The 17,517-nt window shown below is 39.0% G+C and overlaps 1 protein-coding gene across 1 annotated transcript in view; it reads left to right on the top strand.

The window, feature by feature from the left end:
• LOC133996859 (protein kinase C-binding protein NELL1-like) overlaps positions 1-17,517 on the top strand; it is a 251,799-nt gene that overhangs the window by 158,674 nt on the left and 75,608 nt on the right. Inside the window, exon 13 of the mRNA XM_062436724.1 lies at positions 15,715-15,840. Within this exon, the coding sequence (XP_062292708.1) occupies positions 15,715-15,840 (126 nt within the window). The remainder of the gene's footprint in view (positions 1-15,714; positions 15,841-17,517) is intronic.

Below are 17,517 nucleotides of genomic sequence, written 5' to 3'. Positions count from 1 at the left end.
ATGCATCTTCCGCTCTGTTTTTTTGGAAGTGGGCTGTCTTGCAGCTGGCAGAGCAGATGACAACCGTAGATGTTGCCAGAAACAGATGTGGTACCTCCTGTATGATTGGTGTATCACCAAAGTTAGTTGTCAACATGCTGTCTTAAAAAAATAGGAAGACCTGTGATGTAGAGAAACGGCAGTGAACATGTGTTTGATGCAGTTGTCACAAAGACAGGAGCTAGACTGTCCGCATCGTCTGTTACATTTGTTTGTTTCTTTTGATCCATATCCTAACACGAGTCACTGTTGTTGAGGTTGAGAATCCAAATTTGTTTATAAGATGATTTTTTTGAAAGAATTTGTGTGCAGAACAGGACAAGGTTTTGTTGTGAGATGCACTTAATCATTTTATTTGAAGACAGAAAAAAGTAACTGTTTTCTCCCTCTTCTATGTTTAACCCAAAAGGACAAACAACCATCGCAAAACTTTAACGTTTGAGGTAAAAAATTTGAAGGAAACTGACAAAACTGTGAGGCTAAGCAACCTCATGATGATGAAGTCTTTATGCTAAGCTAAGTTAAGCGCCTCCTGACTGTAGCTTCATATTTAATCAACAAATATGAGAGTAGCATCTACCTCCTCACCTAATTCTCAGCAAGAAAGTAAATATGTGTATTTCTCAAAATGTCAAACTGATCCTTAGAGGGTTAGGCTGTAATAGAAAAGTGTCTTCATGCAACCTGAGGACATGTATGTGTGTGTTTTTATGCACGTGTTGGAACATGAGAGCAGCTCCACTGCCATCTGTCTGGAGGATTCGACCTCTCCTCCTCCTCCGCTGTCCTCCAGCTGCTCTCTGCTGTCAGGTGGAACCAGAGGGGCTGGCCTTAATTATTGGGAAGAGGTTGACTGTGACACTGACACAGGACGTGGCGATGGCGTCTTGAGGCCAGGGCTGAACAGGGCACGCCTTGCTCCCTGTTGCTGCATTCTGAGACAATGAGAGCCATTGCAGACCATCTGCTGCTTCTGCCCTCCCAACAGCCCCGGGCACGGGGACAAATAACTCATTGTGTGTGTGTGTGTGTATATGTACATGTGTGTGTGAGAGGGAAAGAGAGAGTGCTACTTCTTCCATCCTCCCCTTCAGCTACTCTATCGTCACTTTGCTGTTTCTCCCGCTGGGCTCCCATGCTGACACATCTACCTTTCAGGAAAATGGGGCACAGCAGCAACGGGGCATGTAAAAACATTTACAAACTCAATTAAAAATGTAAGAGTCTGTGAAAAATCCTAAGGAGACAAAATGGAGCATAACGTCTTGCTTAAAATGTATTTTTAGTTTCACCCCAAAAACTAAATATTCTTAGATTGTTGATTTGAAAAGGATTTAGCTGTCAGGGTGGGTGATATCAGTAAAATCACACTTATAATCACAATGTTAGATTTTCATTTTATATTATAATTATGTCTCATGTTCACATAATCATGCAAAATGATGTCTTAAAATGTTGAATTATTATTAGTACACATTAAAGTACACCAAACTGCAAGATAAAGTATGATTAAACCAATGTTTTATTTTCAACATTACCTACTGTAATATGTTATGATATGATTGCACTCTATTTAATCTATCAGCAATTTGGTGTGCTTTTAATTCTTTACAGACATAGTAATGAAATAATTAAGATAAAATCTCCAATTCTAATTACAACTTGATTGGATTACTTTAACTTTGATGCAACCAATGAAGGAGCTAAATCATGGAAAAGTACCAGAAAGCACAAAACTATCAAAGCTCATGTTTTAACCATGACACACGCTCATTGTTTGGCTTCTCGCGGATGTGAACTGAAACTCTATGTAATGTACCATAACATATTCATTTCAACCATCAACACGTCGCTACAGTTAGTTACTCCCAGGATCTGCAAACGAATAATCCACAGAGTTAACTTCTCTTTTCAGTTTTTCTTTTCCTTTTTGCTCCAACTTCCCACATAAACTCACAAACACTTTTGAGCAGCTAATTTTTAGAACTGATTTTCTAACATCCACCGTGACTTCCAAATTAAAACAGAACTCAAGATAAAACCTAATGTGACATCCACATTTTACACTTTGTGCCCTCACGCGAGTATTTTGTCAGCATCTGCTCCAGGTAGCATCTGCCTCTGGATGGGAATAACAATGAAGCTAATTAAGCACTCCACACTGTGTTGTCAAATATTTATACCGTAATATCAAGTTCTCCTGTCAAATGATTACTGCCTGTCATCGGTGAAGTCACAACAACTGAATTGTTGTTTCCTTGATCTCTCACAGCTTCTTTCTGTATCTTCATCTCTGCTTCTGTAGGGATATTCTGTCTCTTTCACTTTCTGTCCATGCTTCCTCTGTTTCTCCATCTTTTTTTCTGTCTGTTTTTGTTCTTTTCCCTCTGTTTCTATCGTTGTTTTCCCTCTGTTTCCTCTCTGTCTGTTTCTGCCCCTGTTCATGTTTGTCTATCTGTCTCTCTTCATCTTCCTCTCGTCATTTTCCATGATGTGCAGTCAAAAAGATGGAACTTTTTTTTTGTTTTTGTTTTGTTGTTAATTTATCATAGTAACCAAAAAACATGAAACTCTCAGCACAGCAGCTCTGCACCTCCTCATCTAGCTTTATTTTTTTCCTTCTTTTTCCCCGTCAGCTACAAGGAGAACGGTGACTGATGGGATGTCAATTAGGTTGTTAGCTGCGAGGCATCACCGTTACCTAGCAACTGTTCATTAATAGTTGAATCTGGCTAATAATCTGGCACATACCTCATATCTGGACCTGCATAATACTATGTTGATGACAAAAATGTATGTGTGTGTGTAGATATTGTATGTATATATGTATGTATGTATGTGTGTGTGTGTGTGTGTGTGTGTGTGTGTGTGTGTGTGTGTGTGTGTGTGTGTGTGTGTGTGTGTGTGTGTGTGTGTGTGTGTGTGTGTGTGTGTGTGTGTGTGTGTGTGTGTGTGTGTGTGTGTGTGTGTGTGTGTGTGTGCTTGCATGCATACATGTTGCAGTAACCTGATACAATGAGAGTCCATTCCAGCCATCTGCTGCTGCTACCTACCAAAAGTATTGCGCACAGGGACAATCAAGGTTGTGCATGTGTGTGTGGGACTGATTCAGCTGATAGAATAGTAATGTATGCTGGCCAGGGCTGGTGAGAAACCCCCCCCCAAAAAAAAAAAAAAAACTGTGATGGATCTGATGGAAACAGAGGGTGACTGATTTAAGCAAAATACACACTCGAGCATGCATCAGACTGACAGTAATAGGTCAAAAAATTGCGTCTGCCTTTCGGGGGCTTATTTGTGGGTAATGCAGATATATTTTCACCACATTACCAGCTGAGGAAGTTTTAGAGCACATTTTGTGAGCCTGCTTTTTGTCAGCAACTTCTGTAATTCATATTTATGGTTCTGGTTGTTTTAAACTGGGTTTAATCAGCAGGACGAAGTTTAAAGATTGTGTCTGTGTGACGTTGGATAATAAGTGCTTTGTGAAGGCTTCATTACTCCTGTTAATCTCTTAATATTCAGAAAAAAAAGTCAATTTCATTTCTTAATCATGATGGATGATCTGATGTTGAAGCAGACTGGGCCATGTCTCGTAGCGATGATGCACTGAATGCAAACTTGATTCGTGACATTGTCCAGTGAATATAAAGAGAGCATTGGACACAGTGTCAAATCAGTGAGATTTAACTGTGTATTTATAGATACATGTATGCATTTAATGCATGGTTTAAATTTGTTTATTAATTTGAAAATGTCGGAAATTTGAAAACAAGTTTTTATGTTTGGCTGAGGTGGAAAAGTTATATTAATAGATTTGTGATGACCAATAAGGAGATTGTATTGTTCCTCAAATGAATACATGAAACAGACAAATGCTGTATTTCCATACATTAGCCACATGTTTTTTCATCGTTTGAGCTCTGACTGACTACATCATCTTGTTACATTATCTTGTCTTATTCTGGTTTAACCCTTACATACTGTTCAGGGTCTAATTTGACCCATTTTTTACATTTTAAAGAAAAGAAAAAAAACACCTTAACTTTTTTTTTTTTTTTGGTCAGACATTTGATTACTTATCCTGATGTGATCCAGAATACACAAAATTATAAATATTTCACTTTTCTAAAAATGTTGATGTGCTGATACACATTTACATACACTGTGTTTTTGACTCATATTTATTAAAAACAAATAAAGAAGGCACTCTCTCTGCTCTCTGAAAGCTTCATCAAGGATTAATCACCAATTTATCAATGACTGATGAGGTCATTCATGAATGATTTGTGGTTCCTAAATTATACAGTATATGGAGACTAATTATACGTTGACACTGTGAAATACCTGAATATGAGAAGTATGTAAAGGTTAACAGCACCAGACTGAAGAATTAGTGCAAGTAAATGATTGTATTTATTAGCCCAATTTGTATTATTTGCATCACATTAGTGGATAGAAACGCACACCAGTTAGCATTTTCTGGAAATTTGGTTGGATTTGAACAGAAACTTTGCTATTGACGAACCACCCATTTCATCACTTTAGCTGGAGGACTTGTTTGGTGTGTTTTGTCAATTTTAAAATGTTTTGTGTTGTCAGGTCTGAAGGAACAATCAGTCAGGTTTGGGCTGAAAAATCAAGCCTAATCTGTGGTTCAGAAAGCAGAGGTACACTGATTTCTCCTTGCTAATCACATGCAGTGTATTTTTCTGATTACAAGTATTGGTCTACAGTACTCAAATGGTACTTGTGTCCTGAAAAAATAAAAAATAAAGTACTGGTAAAACATGAGTATCTGGCTCAGCCCAACTTTTGGCAGCCTTTGTGTCTATTCTGCTATGTCAACATCTGTGTTTACCTCTCAGCTTCTTTCCCCATCTCCATACTCAACAGCATCTGCAGCGCTTCCTGATTATCAGCCTGTCACTTGAACAACTTTTGTGTTTGTGTGCCTGCTGGAGGATCCCCATGTGTGCATCCCAGCCTGTGTCTGTGATTAGTTTGTGCGTTTGTAAGAACCTGCATTGTATGTGTGTGTTTTCTAACAAGCTCAAGGAAAACTGTGCCTGTAGGTTCAAATAAAGCCAGCAACTATTGATTATTTTTGTATTCTACTGGATATTCTGACAAGCTAATTGTGTAATTACACAAATGAAAAAGACTTTTCTCAAATTCCTACCTTCTCCAATGTCTGTGTTCACTGCTCAACTACACCAGTCACCTCTGTGTTGGCAGTGACAGAGACTGTGTGGCGAGACAGGAGAGATTAACTAAAGTCTGGATCAAGTTTTGAGCGACAGTTGGACTGATATGAGCTGATAGATTCTCCCTTCCTGTCACAAATGGTATCTAACACACACAAGAAAATCAGGCTACCTGTAAACATTATATTCTACTCTTTATACCATGTTTAATGGTCTCTTGTACCGAAGTAAAAAAAAAATGAGGTTGTTGAGTTGAATGATAAGGCACAAATAGTATGATAGATTTTTGGTCTTGGCTTCAATGGCAGTGTTGCGTCAAGTGTGACGAAATATCTACAATTTCTTAGAAGTCAAACCTTAGAAAATATAAGAAAACACAACAATTTTAATTTCAACAATTATGCCAGCTTGCATTATTATTTAGAGATAATTGGAAAAAGTGATGCAGAAGAAGGTACGTGTGTGAATTGCTGCTGAGTTCAATCAGCAGGTGAGTGCAAGTATTCACAAGCTGGGACAATAATTCAGTCCAATTCAAACAGTCAGAAAGTCTGTTTTAGTTATTCCCCATGTCACTCTTCCAAATACCCAAGCAAACACTGCCTTCAGTCAACATTATGTAGACCCTGAGAGGCTGGGCATGTTAACTGGCCAGGTTTCAACAAGTCTGTTGAAGCCCTGATATTGGAAGTAGGTGATCGTCACAGTATCACAGTACCTAAACTCATCTAAAATGCCTTGAGACCTTGAGATGACTTTTGTTGTGATTTGGCGCTATATAAATAAAGATTGATTAATTGATTGATTGATTGACCTCCAGAGTATAAGTCTACAACTTGGCTTCTTGACCTATAGTGCATGACTTTAACTATTAGTTGAACGTGTAATGCCCCTCAATCCAATTGTATCCACATCAGGTGATCCGTGTTTCAAATTTTGCGTTATATGTTGCTTTGTATTGCTGTCTGGATGAGTTAGATTGTAGTTCTGACTCATTATCCATGCAGATAGTATTTCATTGTGAAACAGACACTGCTGTAGTGGATTGTGTCTGCCTTCTGTGATAAATATCTCTGGGCTTTGACAAAGCAATTTCAGTTTGCTTTAAGGATTTCCCCTGCAACAATAAGACCTTAGTGCAGTAATCTGTTAAAATGTGGGGAAAGGCTCACACTGTGCTGCCTCTCTCTCTCTCTCTCTCTCTCTCTCTCTCTCTCTCTCTCTCTCTCTCTCTCTCTCTCTCTCTCTCTCTCTCTCTCTCTCTCTCTCTCTCTCTCTCTCTCTCTCTCTCTCTCTCTCTCTCTCTCTCTCTCGCTGATATATGGATTTATTTCAGGTAGCGGGCACCCAGGTGTACTCTTCTCAGCTTTGCAGTAAGTATACCTGTGTGAACATCCTGTACACACTCAGAGCACCTGTCATCTAGGTAAACTGTTACGCTCCGTCTAACAGAAGGACTCTGTCACAGTTTGACTTCAGAGTGTCTGTCTGAAAGTCTGTCACTGTGCAGCGCATTGAATGGCAGCTCCTCATTGGCGCTACAGACTGACTGGCAGATAAAACCGCCCTGCTCACTTTTCCTGATATGGAACCATACCATCTTTCAGTACTCCTACCTACGTGCGTTCCTTAGCACGCTCTAATCTCCTCAACCAGAGCACTTCCTGCTCTGTATGCGTCTTCTAGAAGGACAAGGATGGCGATAAGAGCCGCTGCTCTCTAATAGCCCTCTAATTACATGCATCAGTGGTTCTTTTTCTCCTCTGGCTCCCAAAGGGGACACGCAGCATCAGAAAGAGGTGTAGTCTCATGCTACATGTTGATTGTTGTTTTGTTTTTGTGTCTTATTTGTTTGCAGCTTTGAAAGATAAGAGGGTTTTGTCATTGAGTTCACCCATCTGAAGCCTCTGCACACTCTCACCATGGCGATGAAACCCCTTTCGTGAAAATCATTTGGCCCATTTAATGGCTCAATCCATATTAAAGAACAATACTGCAGTTCTTTTCAAGTTTGTGCCAGTGGTCCAATGCCCACTAATGCAGGACAAATGGGGCATAGTAGGAGATATCCAAGCTCACTTTCCTCCTTCAGAAGTCAAAATGTGCAACTTTGTGTGCTGGCTTGGCTTAGCTCAGTTTGACTCGGCGCATCAGACTAAGCTTGTACATATCCATTTCAACAGGGCTACCTGCTTGAATGTGTGTCTTTAACTGATGGTGCACTTGTCTTAATTCAAAAAGCAGCAGGCTGTGTACATCGTGGTTGTGACTAGTAGTCAAAGGCGTGGCTGGTAAACACATTTTACTTCCTTTAAGCTCTTGACAATGAAGGTTTTCTGTTAGTTTGTCAGCTTTTAATATGAGGCAGTAGGAAACTAAGCTACAGTAACTCAACATGGCTCAGATATGACAGAAAGTGATCAGGCAACGGTAAAATAAAGCACATATTAGAAAGTATGAACAGGAACACAGGAGAGAAACTACACTTCAAACCACAGAGATTCACTTAGAAACTACAAAAGTACTGAGAGCTGAACCCACACAGAGACTTCTTAAAACAGATTTCTTTCTGGTCTCCAGCTCAGACAGGAGTTGAGTCTCACAACACATGCTTGTTTGAGGGGAAGAAGTGGGTAAAACGGGACTGGAGATGGTCCGTCCCGAGTGTGATGCACCACTCAGCAAGTTTAAACTGGTAATGGAAAGTTGAATCGTGTATGGTCAGACATGGCATGGTTTCACTCAGCATGGCTAAAAGTGACAGAGGAAAAAAACCTATTAGGGGCTACATAATGTGTTGCTGTCTTTTCAACTGCTGATACAACATACCTTCATCTCAGGCAATGTACTATTCTGAAAAGGAAATTGGAAAATGAAAAACTGGGGTTCTTTTAAAGAAAAAAATGGTCTTGTTCACTCAATTTGAGAAAAAATGGTATAAAAGCTTTTTTCTAAAAAGAAATAGGATTTATTTGTTTAAAAAAGGGCTTTAATCAAACTTAATAGCTAACACACACTCATGTAATTTCTCAAAGTCTAAACTTTTCCAATAACTAAATTATACACATCGGCATATTTTGAGGACTATCTACCTATTACAAAAGCTGAAATTCCTTTGAAATTGCCTTGAAAACTTTCCGCCACTGTTACACTAATAGAAGTGTGGAATAGTTCTGGCAGTCAATGGTTGAAAATATGCCTACTGATAATAGCTGATAACTTATTCTCTAGGAAATTGTGTATAATATATAAACAGAATATAGACTATAGTTTTGGAAATGTTAACTGAATCTAATACATAGCATCACATGGCCAAAGATCCTGTCAAGAGCCAATAGTTGCCTACAATGTCCTAATGGCCCTATGATCATAGTTAATGAAATCTCACCAGATACAGTTCCAGTCAAAAGTTTGGACACACTTTCTCATTGATGTGAATGGGAAGGTGTGTCCAAACTTTTGACTGGTACTGCATATCTGTCAAAAAGTAAAGGTCCAACCATTAACAATATCAATCACTGACCATTAGACAAGTAAATAGCCTATAATGTATCCTATTATTTTCCTTTCTATTAAACAAAAATATAAATAGGCTAAGCAATTTACAGTCATGTTGACAATATCAATGATATCCTTATTTAAATTAGACTCAATTTTACATTTGATATTAATGGACACTGGATTTTTAATGTTTGACTTTGATTTTGAGGACAAAAAAAGGGCAGCATAGTGGCTTGGAGGGCGGCGCGGTGGCTTGGTGGTTAGCACTGTTGCCTTCTTGGGTTCAATATGCAGATGGGCCGGGGTGTTTCTGTGTGGAGTTTGCATGTTCTGCTCGTGCTTGCATGGGCTTCCTCCGGTGCTCTGGTTTCCTCTCATTGTCAAAATACATATATGCTAGATTAATTCTCTTGTCAGTGTCCTGACATAGAACCACTCCTCCCAATACATAGGATGGGTTAAATGCAGAGACTGATTTTCACTTTACAACTGTACATGTGATAAATAAAGTACCTTTACCTTCTTCCAAATTGAATTGAAAACTCTATTTCTGCTTTTACAAAATCGTTACAAATGATGTTTTTATTATTTAAACTTTAGCAGTATGCAGTGTATGGTGCAAAACGGCTATCAGTAAAGGCTTAGCCAGTTTCCTTATTCATAATCATGGCCATAAAAACATTTCTCTCCCTTCATTTCACTTCAGAACTTCATTACCTTATGCTCTACTGCCTTCCAATCACCTGACACACGCAAGAAGAAATAAAAACCTTAAAAAACACATCACCAAAGCAACTAAAGTTTCTAAAAACACATCACCAAAGCAACTAAAGTTTCTAAACCAATATCCAATAAAGTATTGCAGTGAGGTGACAATAACCAACTGAAATCCTTAACTTGAGATTGATGATCAATAAAAACTATATATGCATGTAAACAGGCAAGCTGAGTGTGATTAAATCAAAGAGGTGTCAGTGTATTGAATAGCATTAAAACCTTTTTTTTTAATGTTTTAATGCTATGATTTTATTAGTATTTGCACCAGAGAGACAGCAGGATGCTTGTGGGGACAATGATATTGGGATTAATTTGAGTTCAGCTGACAACACTGTAGAGCTTAACAAAGCAAAATATGCATGTTTTGATTCTTATGAAAGTGAAGCAAGCGAGAGACAGCGCCTATTATGTCGTCATCAAGGATCCATTCAATCTCTCTTTGGCTAGGACAGCAGCTGATACAGCTGTCAGATATAAGCTGCCAGATGTAAGCCTACATGCAAACACCTTTGCCTATAACTCTTCACACATTGCAGGTAAAAGCTTTCAAGTGTGACTGAATTTTAGTTTCATTTCAACAATATGCCCATGTTTATGTCCAGGAAAAAATAAATAAATGGAAAACACTTCTTTGTACATTGCTGAATAATGGGTGTTGTGTATGTGCTGCAGCCATGACTGTGTTCCTGCTTAGGGTCTGATATATTAGAAAACAACATCTGGCTTCAAGAATATAACAAGTTATTATTCATATTACTCATTGATAAAGTTAATACATTACTGTGATAATTATTGAACAGCAGTAGACGCCAGACCACTTTCAAGTTTAGTAAGCACATGTAGCCAACACACTGGAGCTGTTCACTGACTGTCTTGAATGTAAGAGGAGAGGACATACACTTTGGAGTTATTGAAGGTGTTTTCCTTCTCTTTTGGATGAGTGTTGATCCTCTGATCCAACGACATCAAGAAGCAAATGGACCCTCACTACTGGGTTTAATGTAATTATAATGATAAATAATGTAATTAATGAATAGGAACTTTTAATCCTGGTTTACACTGATTATAAGTAATTACAATTTATTCACTGTATATAGCACCTACTCTGGACCAGTCACAATGCTAACTGCCCAACACAGTCCTGTTTGCAGTCGACAGTCCTCCATCATTTAGTTAAGTCAAGAACTTGTTGTAATTTCATATATTTTTATTTTTATTGCAGACTTGCTGTGCAGTGAATGAGACTTACTTATAAACATGATCATTAGTATAACATTTTTAGCTGTTCACACCGAGTGCATTGAATAAATGAAATATCCAATCACTATTTCAACACAGTCTATATGGGTGTTTATGCACACACACACAATGATGTGCTCTCCAAGCCTCAATTATGATGGTGCGTAATTGCTGGGTGAGATTAACTTCTGTGTACGAAAAATAGAAAACATGGAATGAGGCATAAAGAGGTCTGCTGATTGCTGTGTTATATTTGTGAAGTAAAGTCGTCAGCAGCACAAAGTAAAACATGTACAAAGACAGAGAGATACATGTCTTGTTCTGCCTCCTAATATCACTGTAATAAAATGTATCATTCATCATCTCTTATGCACAAAATACGTTTTGTAAACCAGAAAACACTGAAAAAAAGACACTTTTAATGAGCTGACTGACTGTCAGATCCCTGCTTTTGCCTTGTAAAAATATATCTTGTGCAATATGTGTTTTGTTATCATTAGGAGACCCATACATTTCCTTTGCCTTGGCTTATATCCAGATAAAACTCAATATAACACAATACCACATAGAAGTCATGGCACTTTTTTTCTGCTTGTTTGTCTTTCAATTACAGCTTTGGTTCTCTTTAAAACTCTTTTGTTCAGTGATGGAGTAATAAGTAAACTAAGTAGTTTACCCTCACACCCATGATCCAGGGGGATCTTGGGTGTGACAATAATGATAATGATAATGTATGACTGAAGGCCCTAACTTTGGGGATCCATGACCAGTGTAAGATGTTGATATGCAGATACGCTTTCGGCTCTGTGGTCATTTTCTATTGGGTAAAATCATATAGGCTTATATGGTTGTCCAATCGCAGATGATTTCTTTGTTCCCTTAGAAACTATAATAGTTTAGGTTTGCTCTTTGCTCGTTGAGATGAGCTGATTTCACTCTATGTGTATTCCGTCTCCTTATTGTAACACTGTTTAATCTTCAACCCAGCAGCGTCTTGTGTGTTATTTAATATTCATGTTTAGTGTTTTCATACAATTTCCACCACATGCATGTCGGACTTTCTAAAACATTGGGGAGAATTTGCCCTCTAGTAAAATTAAATGATGACATTGATAGTAGTGATGTCAGTGATTTCATTGAAAGAAGCTGGGATGAGCATTGATTGTGAGACTTCAGGCTGACAGCAAAACAAGTTTTAAAATCCATCAGTGATGCAGACTGTGAAAGGACCAAAAAGAAAAAGGGTATCTTTCTGTAAATGCCCTGCCATGTCTGAATGCTGTATGGCTTATTAGCGTAAAAGTCACCAGTGTCTGAATGACATTAATGATTGAATATCTGAATGACAAATAGCCATTACTTTAACAGACATATGAAGCCATCAGTGTTACATATTCCATGTCTGAAAAGGGCTTACCTTTCTTCTTGGCTGATTAGCAATTTATTATGAATGTGAATATGATGGATCTGCATATGAATGTGAATATCTAGGACCACCAATGATTTGTTCCATTGCCAAACACCATCTGATTATCCATCCTAATTTCACAGAAGTCTGCTCATAAGTTCTTCAAAACATCCTTTTAAGTGGCAGACAATCTAAAAAGCTGGAAATGAAATTGATGAACAATTCTGAGTTTGTTGTGTGTCAAGGAGAGCCTTTTAAAAATGTCTCTGCACACACATACACACATACACACAGGGGCTTTTTGTATTTACCAAGCGCCAAAAGTTTCATATTTTGTAAAAGAAAAAGAAAGGAAAAAAACACCTGCTGTACACTTTTGAAGTCCAGAGAGGTATTTATCTCCAAATTTGTTTCCACATCTTTCTGTCAGAGTCTGATGCAGCAGCTTGAGCCAGTGAACATCAAACGGACCAAAAATGAGCTACTCAAAGTTACTGATCAGCTGCAGTGGCTGAGGTCCTGGACTACATTTACAGACAAATGCACACACACAATCTGGGTTGATTGAGTGAGGAAAAGTTTTTAGTCAGACAGCAGGAGACAATATTGCTCTTGGATAGAAAGCTGTTTCCATTAACCTCTGTACATAAGTGGTGATGCAGATTACTTGCATGTATGCCCATGTACACCCACAAACACACACACAAGATAATGAAGAGTCTTTCTGCATTACACTATCCAGACACTCAACACCCAGGTATTATCTCTCTCTCTCTCTCTCTCTCTCTCTCTCTCTCTCTCTCTCTCTCTCTCTCTCTCTCTCTCTCTCTCTCTCTTCTCCTCTCTCTCTCTCTCTCTCTCTCTCTCTCTCTCTCTCTTTCTCTCTCTCCCCCTAATACACACAAAGGGGTGGGCTGGCGAAAGCACACACACATAATAACATGCTCAAACACACATGTGCACATACACATGCACACTGAGTCCTGCCTTATTTTTAGCTGTTCCCCTCCTCAGCCCTGACCTACATCACAGCATGAATAAAGCAGCAGAGAGATGAAGAAAGTGAGCTCAGAAGGGGGAGTGATGGAGAGGGAGAGGGAGAGGGAGGCGGCGGCGGTGGTGGCGGTAGAGAGGGGGTTTGGGGTCTAGGGAGGAGGGCGAGAGAGAGAGACACACAGAGACACACACCGGCAAATCCAGAAAAATGAATTCCCCCCTGTGTGAAATGACAGTTCCAGTTCTGTCAGCAGACCTCACCTGCTTTGTCGCTCCCAGAGGAGGCAGCAGAGGGCGAACACAGACACAGACACACACACTGGGGATACGGGACCTTGGACCGAAAGAGATCAGAAAGCCTCATCATGCCTCAGACTTGACAGTAGATGCTTTTCCCACTTTAAATGAAAGCTGACAAAAGCAGCGAGCACTCAACTCTGAATTATTGAGGCTGTGTGCTGGCAACATCACAGGCTGGCTGTCATCAGGCTTGAACAATGCTTTGGCGCCTTTCGCCAATAAAGGGTAGTTAAATGAGCAGCTTTTAGGGAGCAGTAGTGCTTGGGGACAAGATGGAAATTGGATTCAGGTGCTGCTTCGCAGCCTCAAAGCATCCAAATAAGTTCCATGTTTTTGATGTGGCAGATCAATGCTTTTTATGCTGAAGGCCAGCCAGGCTTTGTAAGCCTGAATACATGATCCGTCTCTCTTTGATTGTGCAACTCAACACTCCTACTGTACATTTTTCAAGGATGAAATTTGCCACGAAAAAACCTCTGGGGGTTGCATGTAAGTCAATTACATACTTCATACAAATTCATTCTGTGGTAAGGGGACAGTGTGAGCTGAAAAGCTCAAAGCTGGAATGTATTTATCCAAGGAGAGGATATGGAAATACTCTCCTCACTCTCTCTTTCCCTTAAAGGCATACTTTGCAGAATTTTACTAAAAAACAATGTATAGACTCATGTAATCCCTCTACAACTGAATGTATTTATCTGCAGAGACCCTGCCATCTGCCTGTAATTGATTATTGTCTTATTATTTTGCTGTGTCCTTTGGGCTGTGGTTGTGTAGCTCCCAGCCAAATGACAGCGCACATGGTGTGAGGTTGGGACTCATAGTGTAGCACCTGGGTTACCTTGCTGTGTTTTTATTTGATTCAGTGCTTGTCCTCCTCTGCTGGGTGTAGAGGGCTGCTGTGTGCTGCTCCTCTGCTGTCGGTGTTTCATACACACACGCTTAGCAGAGAGTCAGTGTGTTTATTCATGCTTTAGAATGTAATAGCTGTGAAACTATGAGAAAATAATGCTTTATTGCTCTAATTCTCACCAGCACTAGTCACTCTCTTCATTCACTCCATAGCTTGCTTGACCCTCTCTCTCTCTCTCTCTCTATCTCTCTCTCTCTCTCTCCCTCTCCCTCCCTCTCTCTCTCTCCCTCTCTCTCTCTCTCTCTCACACTAACTTTGAATGCTGTGTGTTCAATAACACAGACCAACAGTTCCTCCACAGTATACCTTTTTGTGTAGTAAACAGAGTGCCCTATGTGATGGAAAGGCCATTTTACCTCAGGAAACCGGTTCTCTCACACCCACATAAATACACTCTACTGTACTGGACGCACACGCACACACACACTGAATATTTAGGCCCTTCCGCATAACACCTCCCTTGTGTGTTTCCGATCCCATTTCATTAGCAGTCATCCGACTCGGCTAATGCCTCCCCGAGCTCTGTGTTTTAATGCCCATACAATGTCTTTCAAGCTACATTAGGAAGAGAGAGATTCTGCATATGAAGAAAGGCTGTAATGTGTCATGGTATTAGCTGAACGTTATGGATGTAAAGATGCTACTCTGTTCTGTCCTTTCCAGTTTGTCAGGTTATTTTGTTCCACCATCCCCCCAAGAATATATTCTCTTCTTGTCTCTTCTATTTGCTGTTTCCTCATTTCCTTCCTCTTGTCTATGGCTTCAACTAAATTATAGTTGTTGTTATTAGAGTTGCGTTCATTAAAGAAAATATGTTTTTTTTTTCTTGTTTGAATTGTCTCAAATGATAATGTAATTGTCAGGATGCTATTTTAAAAACGCTAAAAAACATTGAAAATTACACCCTCAACATGAGGTGCATTTGCCTTTGTTTCATGCAGTTGTTTCCTTAGACATCCAATAATTAAGGAGCAACTTAACATCCCCAAAAATCTTGTTTTTGTTGACCTCCTGCTGTTTAACTTCTCAACTTGCTAAAAAAACAAACTGTGCTTTGAAAAAGTTGCCATGTTATTCTGTGTGATTGATGAAAGACGGCAATTTTGGGGACTATTTTTGGATGGGTAACTCACCATGATAACAGTAAGCAGCAAGGTGAGACACAAAGACATTACCGTTCCACTGTGATTAAAGCAACAGTGTTGAAACAGTTCAGTGACTACACCCAACCCCTTCATCAGTCGCCTGAGGAATCGCTCTGTGTGTCATCAGTGTGTCTATTAAGAACCATCACGGAGGCATTAATCCACTGAATCTGCTTTCTTTGTTCTCAGATATCGATGAGTGTGCGACCCAGATGCATTACTGCCAGTCCAACACAGTATGTGTCAACCTGCCGGGCAGCCATAGCTGTGACTGTCTACCAGGCTTCATCCGAGTGGACGAATACTCCTGCACTGGTATGTCTGCATGGAAACATGTTATTGATTCTTCAGATCATGTTACATAATGACCCACATACACACATGCACACACAGCCACCAGGCAGTAAAGAGGTCATCATCAAAACTTTTTTTCTTTATCTTTATCTTTGCTTCCAATTTTTTAATTAGGAGTGAGGCAATGAAATGTGTTGTTTGTGTTGGTGAACCAGTGACATGTTTGTTTTATTTGTGACACTGTGTGAAAGCAGTTTTAAAACGACTCTTGCCTGCAAAGTATCTGCACTTTATAAAAATACACTAGTGTTGTGATCCACTCGATATGGGCAACTTTGAGTGTAAACCTGAAAACGGGAAAGGTAGCACACCTTTTGAGCTTCTTTTCTGCAGAATATACACATTTTAATATGCTAACCTGAAAGAAGGTGACTTGCATGATGGTTCTGGGCCTTTTCAGGTCAGTTTTCCGGTAGACTATTAGCTAGAAACCTTGTATTAAGTGGGTATGTTTACAGGTGGTTATAGACCTCCCACTTTCCCTCAATTCCAACTGTTTCTCTTCAGCTTTCTGTAGGCTTGATAGCAGTGGGACAATTTTGGTCTAAATTGAAATATCACCATGTATTTGGATGAACTGGATGTATGAAATTTGGTACAGATGTCAGGTTCCCTAGATGATCAATCCTATTGTCTTTGTTGGTCCATCACCAACAACAGGTGGACATTTATGGCGAGGGTTATTTCCTTTGCTCAATTCATAGTTTTTTGACCAAATTATAAAGATTATACATGTTAAACATATGCATGCAGGCGTTATCATTTAGCTCAAAGCACCACTGTGTCCAAGTATAACCTCACAGAGTAGCATGGCTATGGACTCTTCATTCATGGCCCAAACAGTTAATGGAAGTGTGTTTTATCACAATTTAAAACAGTGTTATCACAGTTATTCTAATTCATCCTCAATAGTATAGCACATTAGTAGAAGCAAGAATATTCAGACCCTCTAATTGATTCAAAGTAATAGTACATATTATGCTTGAGTAACTCCTCTCAGAATGTTCTTTTATAATATATCATATTCATGGATTGTTATTGCTGATTATACTTATGTGCAAGCAGTATTTAATGTTTAAAACATTTTTTTAAACTTCTGGAATTTGAATCTATAACAATTAGGGCTGTCAATCGATACAAATATTTATTACTTTTTAATTGCATGATTGTCGTTAACTCGCAATTAATTTCAAATTAATCACTTAATTACTCAAAAAATTAAACATTTTGTATTGGTTTTAAATGTACTTTAAAGGGATATTTTTCAAGTTTTTAATACTCTTATTAACATAGGAGTGGATATATATGCTTGCTTTATGCAAATGTATGTTTATTATGATTGAAACAATCCAGAACAATGAAATACTGTACTGCATGCTCAAAAAAAATGCTTAAAACATAACATAACATGACAAACCACTTGCTGTTCAAGTATATAGCTGATACAGATAGCCCTCCTCCCATTCGCCAAAGGCAGACCACACTAGATAGTTTGCAACGGAGACGCATGAACAACTCTACAAGCAACACACTTTCAACAACGTTAGCTAAATTGGTGGCTTGAAAAACCTAAATCTGATCTATAACATGTATTTTGACGCTCTCCATTTGTTATAACCCTATATGACACTGGTTGCA

Source organism: Scomber scombrus, chromosome 1 (genome assembly GCF_963691925.1).
Source record: "Scomber scombrus chromosome 1, fScoSco1.1, whole genome shotgun sequence".
Classification (NCBI taxonomy): domain Eukaryota; kingdom Metazoa; phylum Chordata; class Actinopteri; order Scombriformes; family Scombridae; genus Scomber; species Scomber scombrus.
The sequence above is the reverse complement of the archived record's forward strand: the minus strand, read 5'-3'. Positions and strand labels throughout refer to the sequence as shown.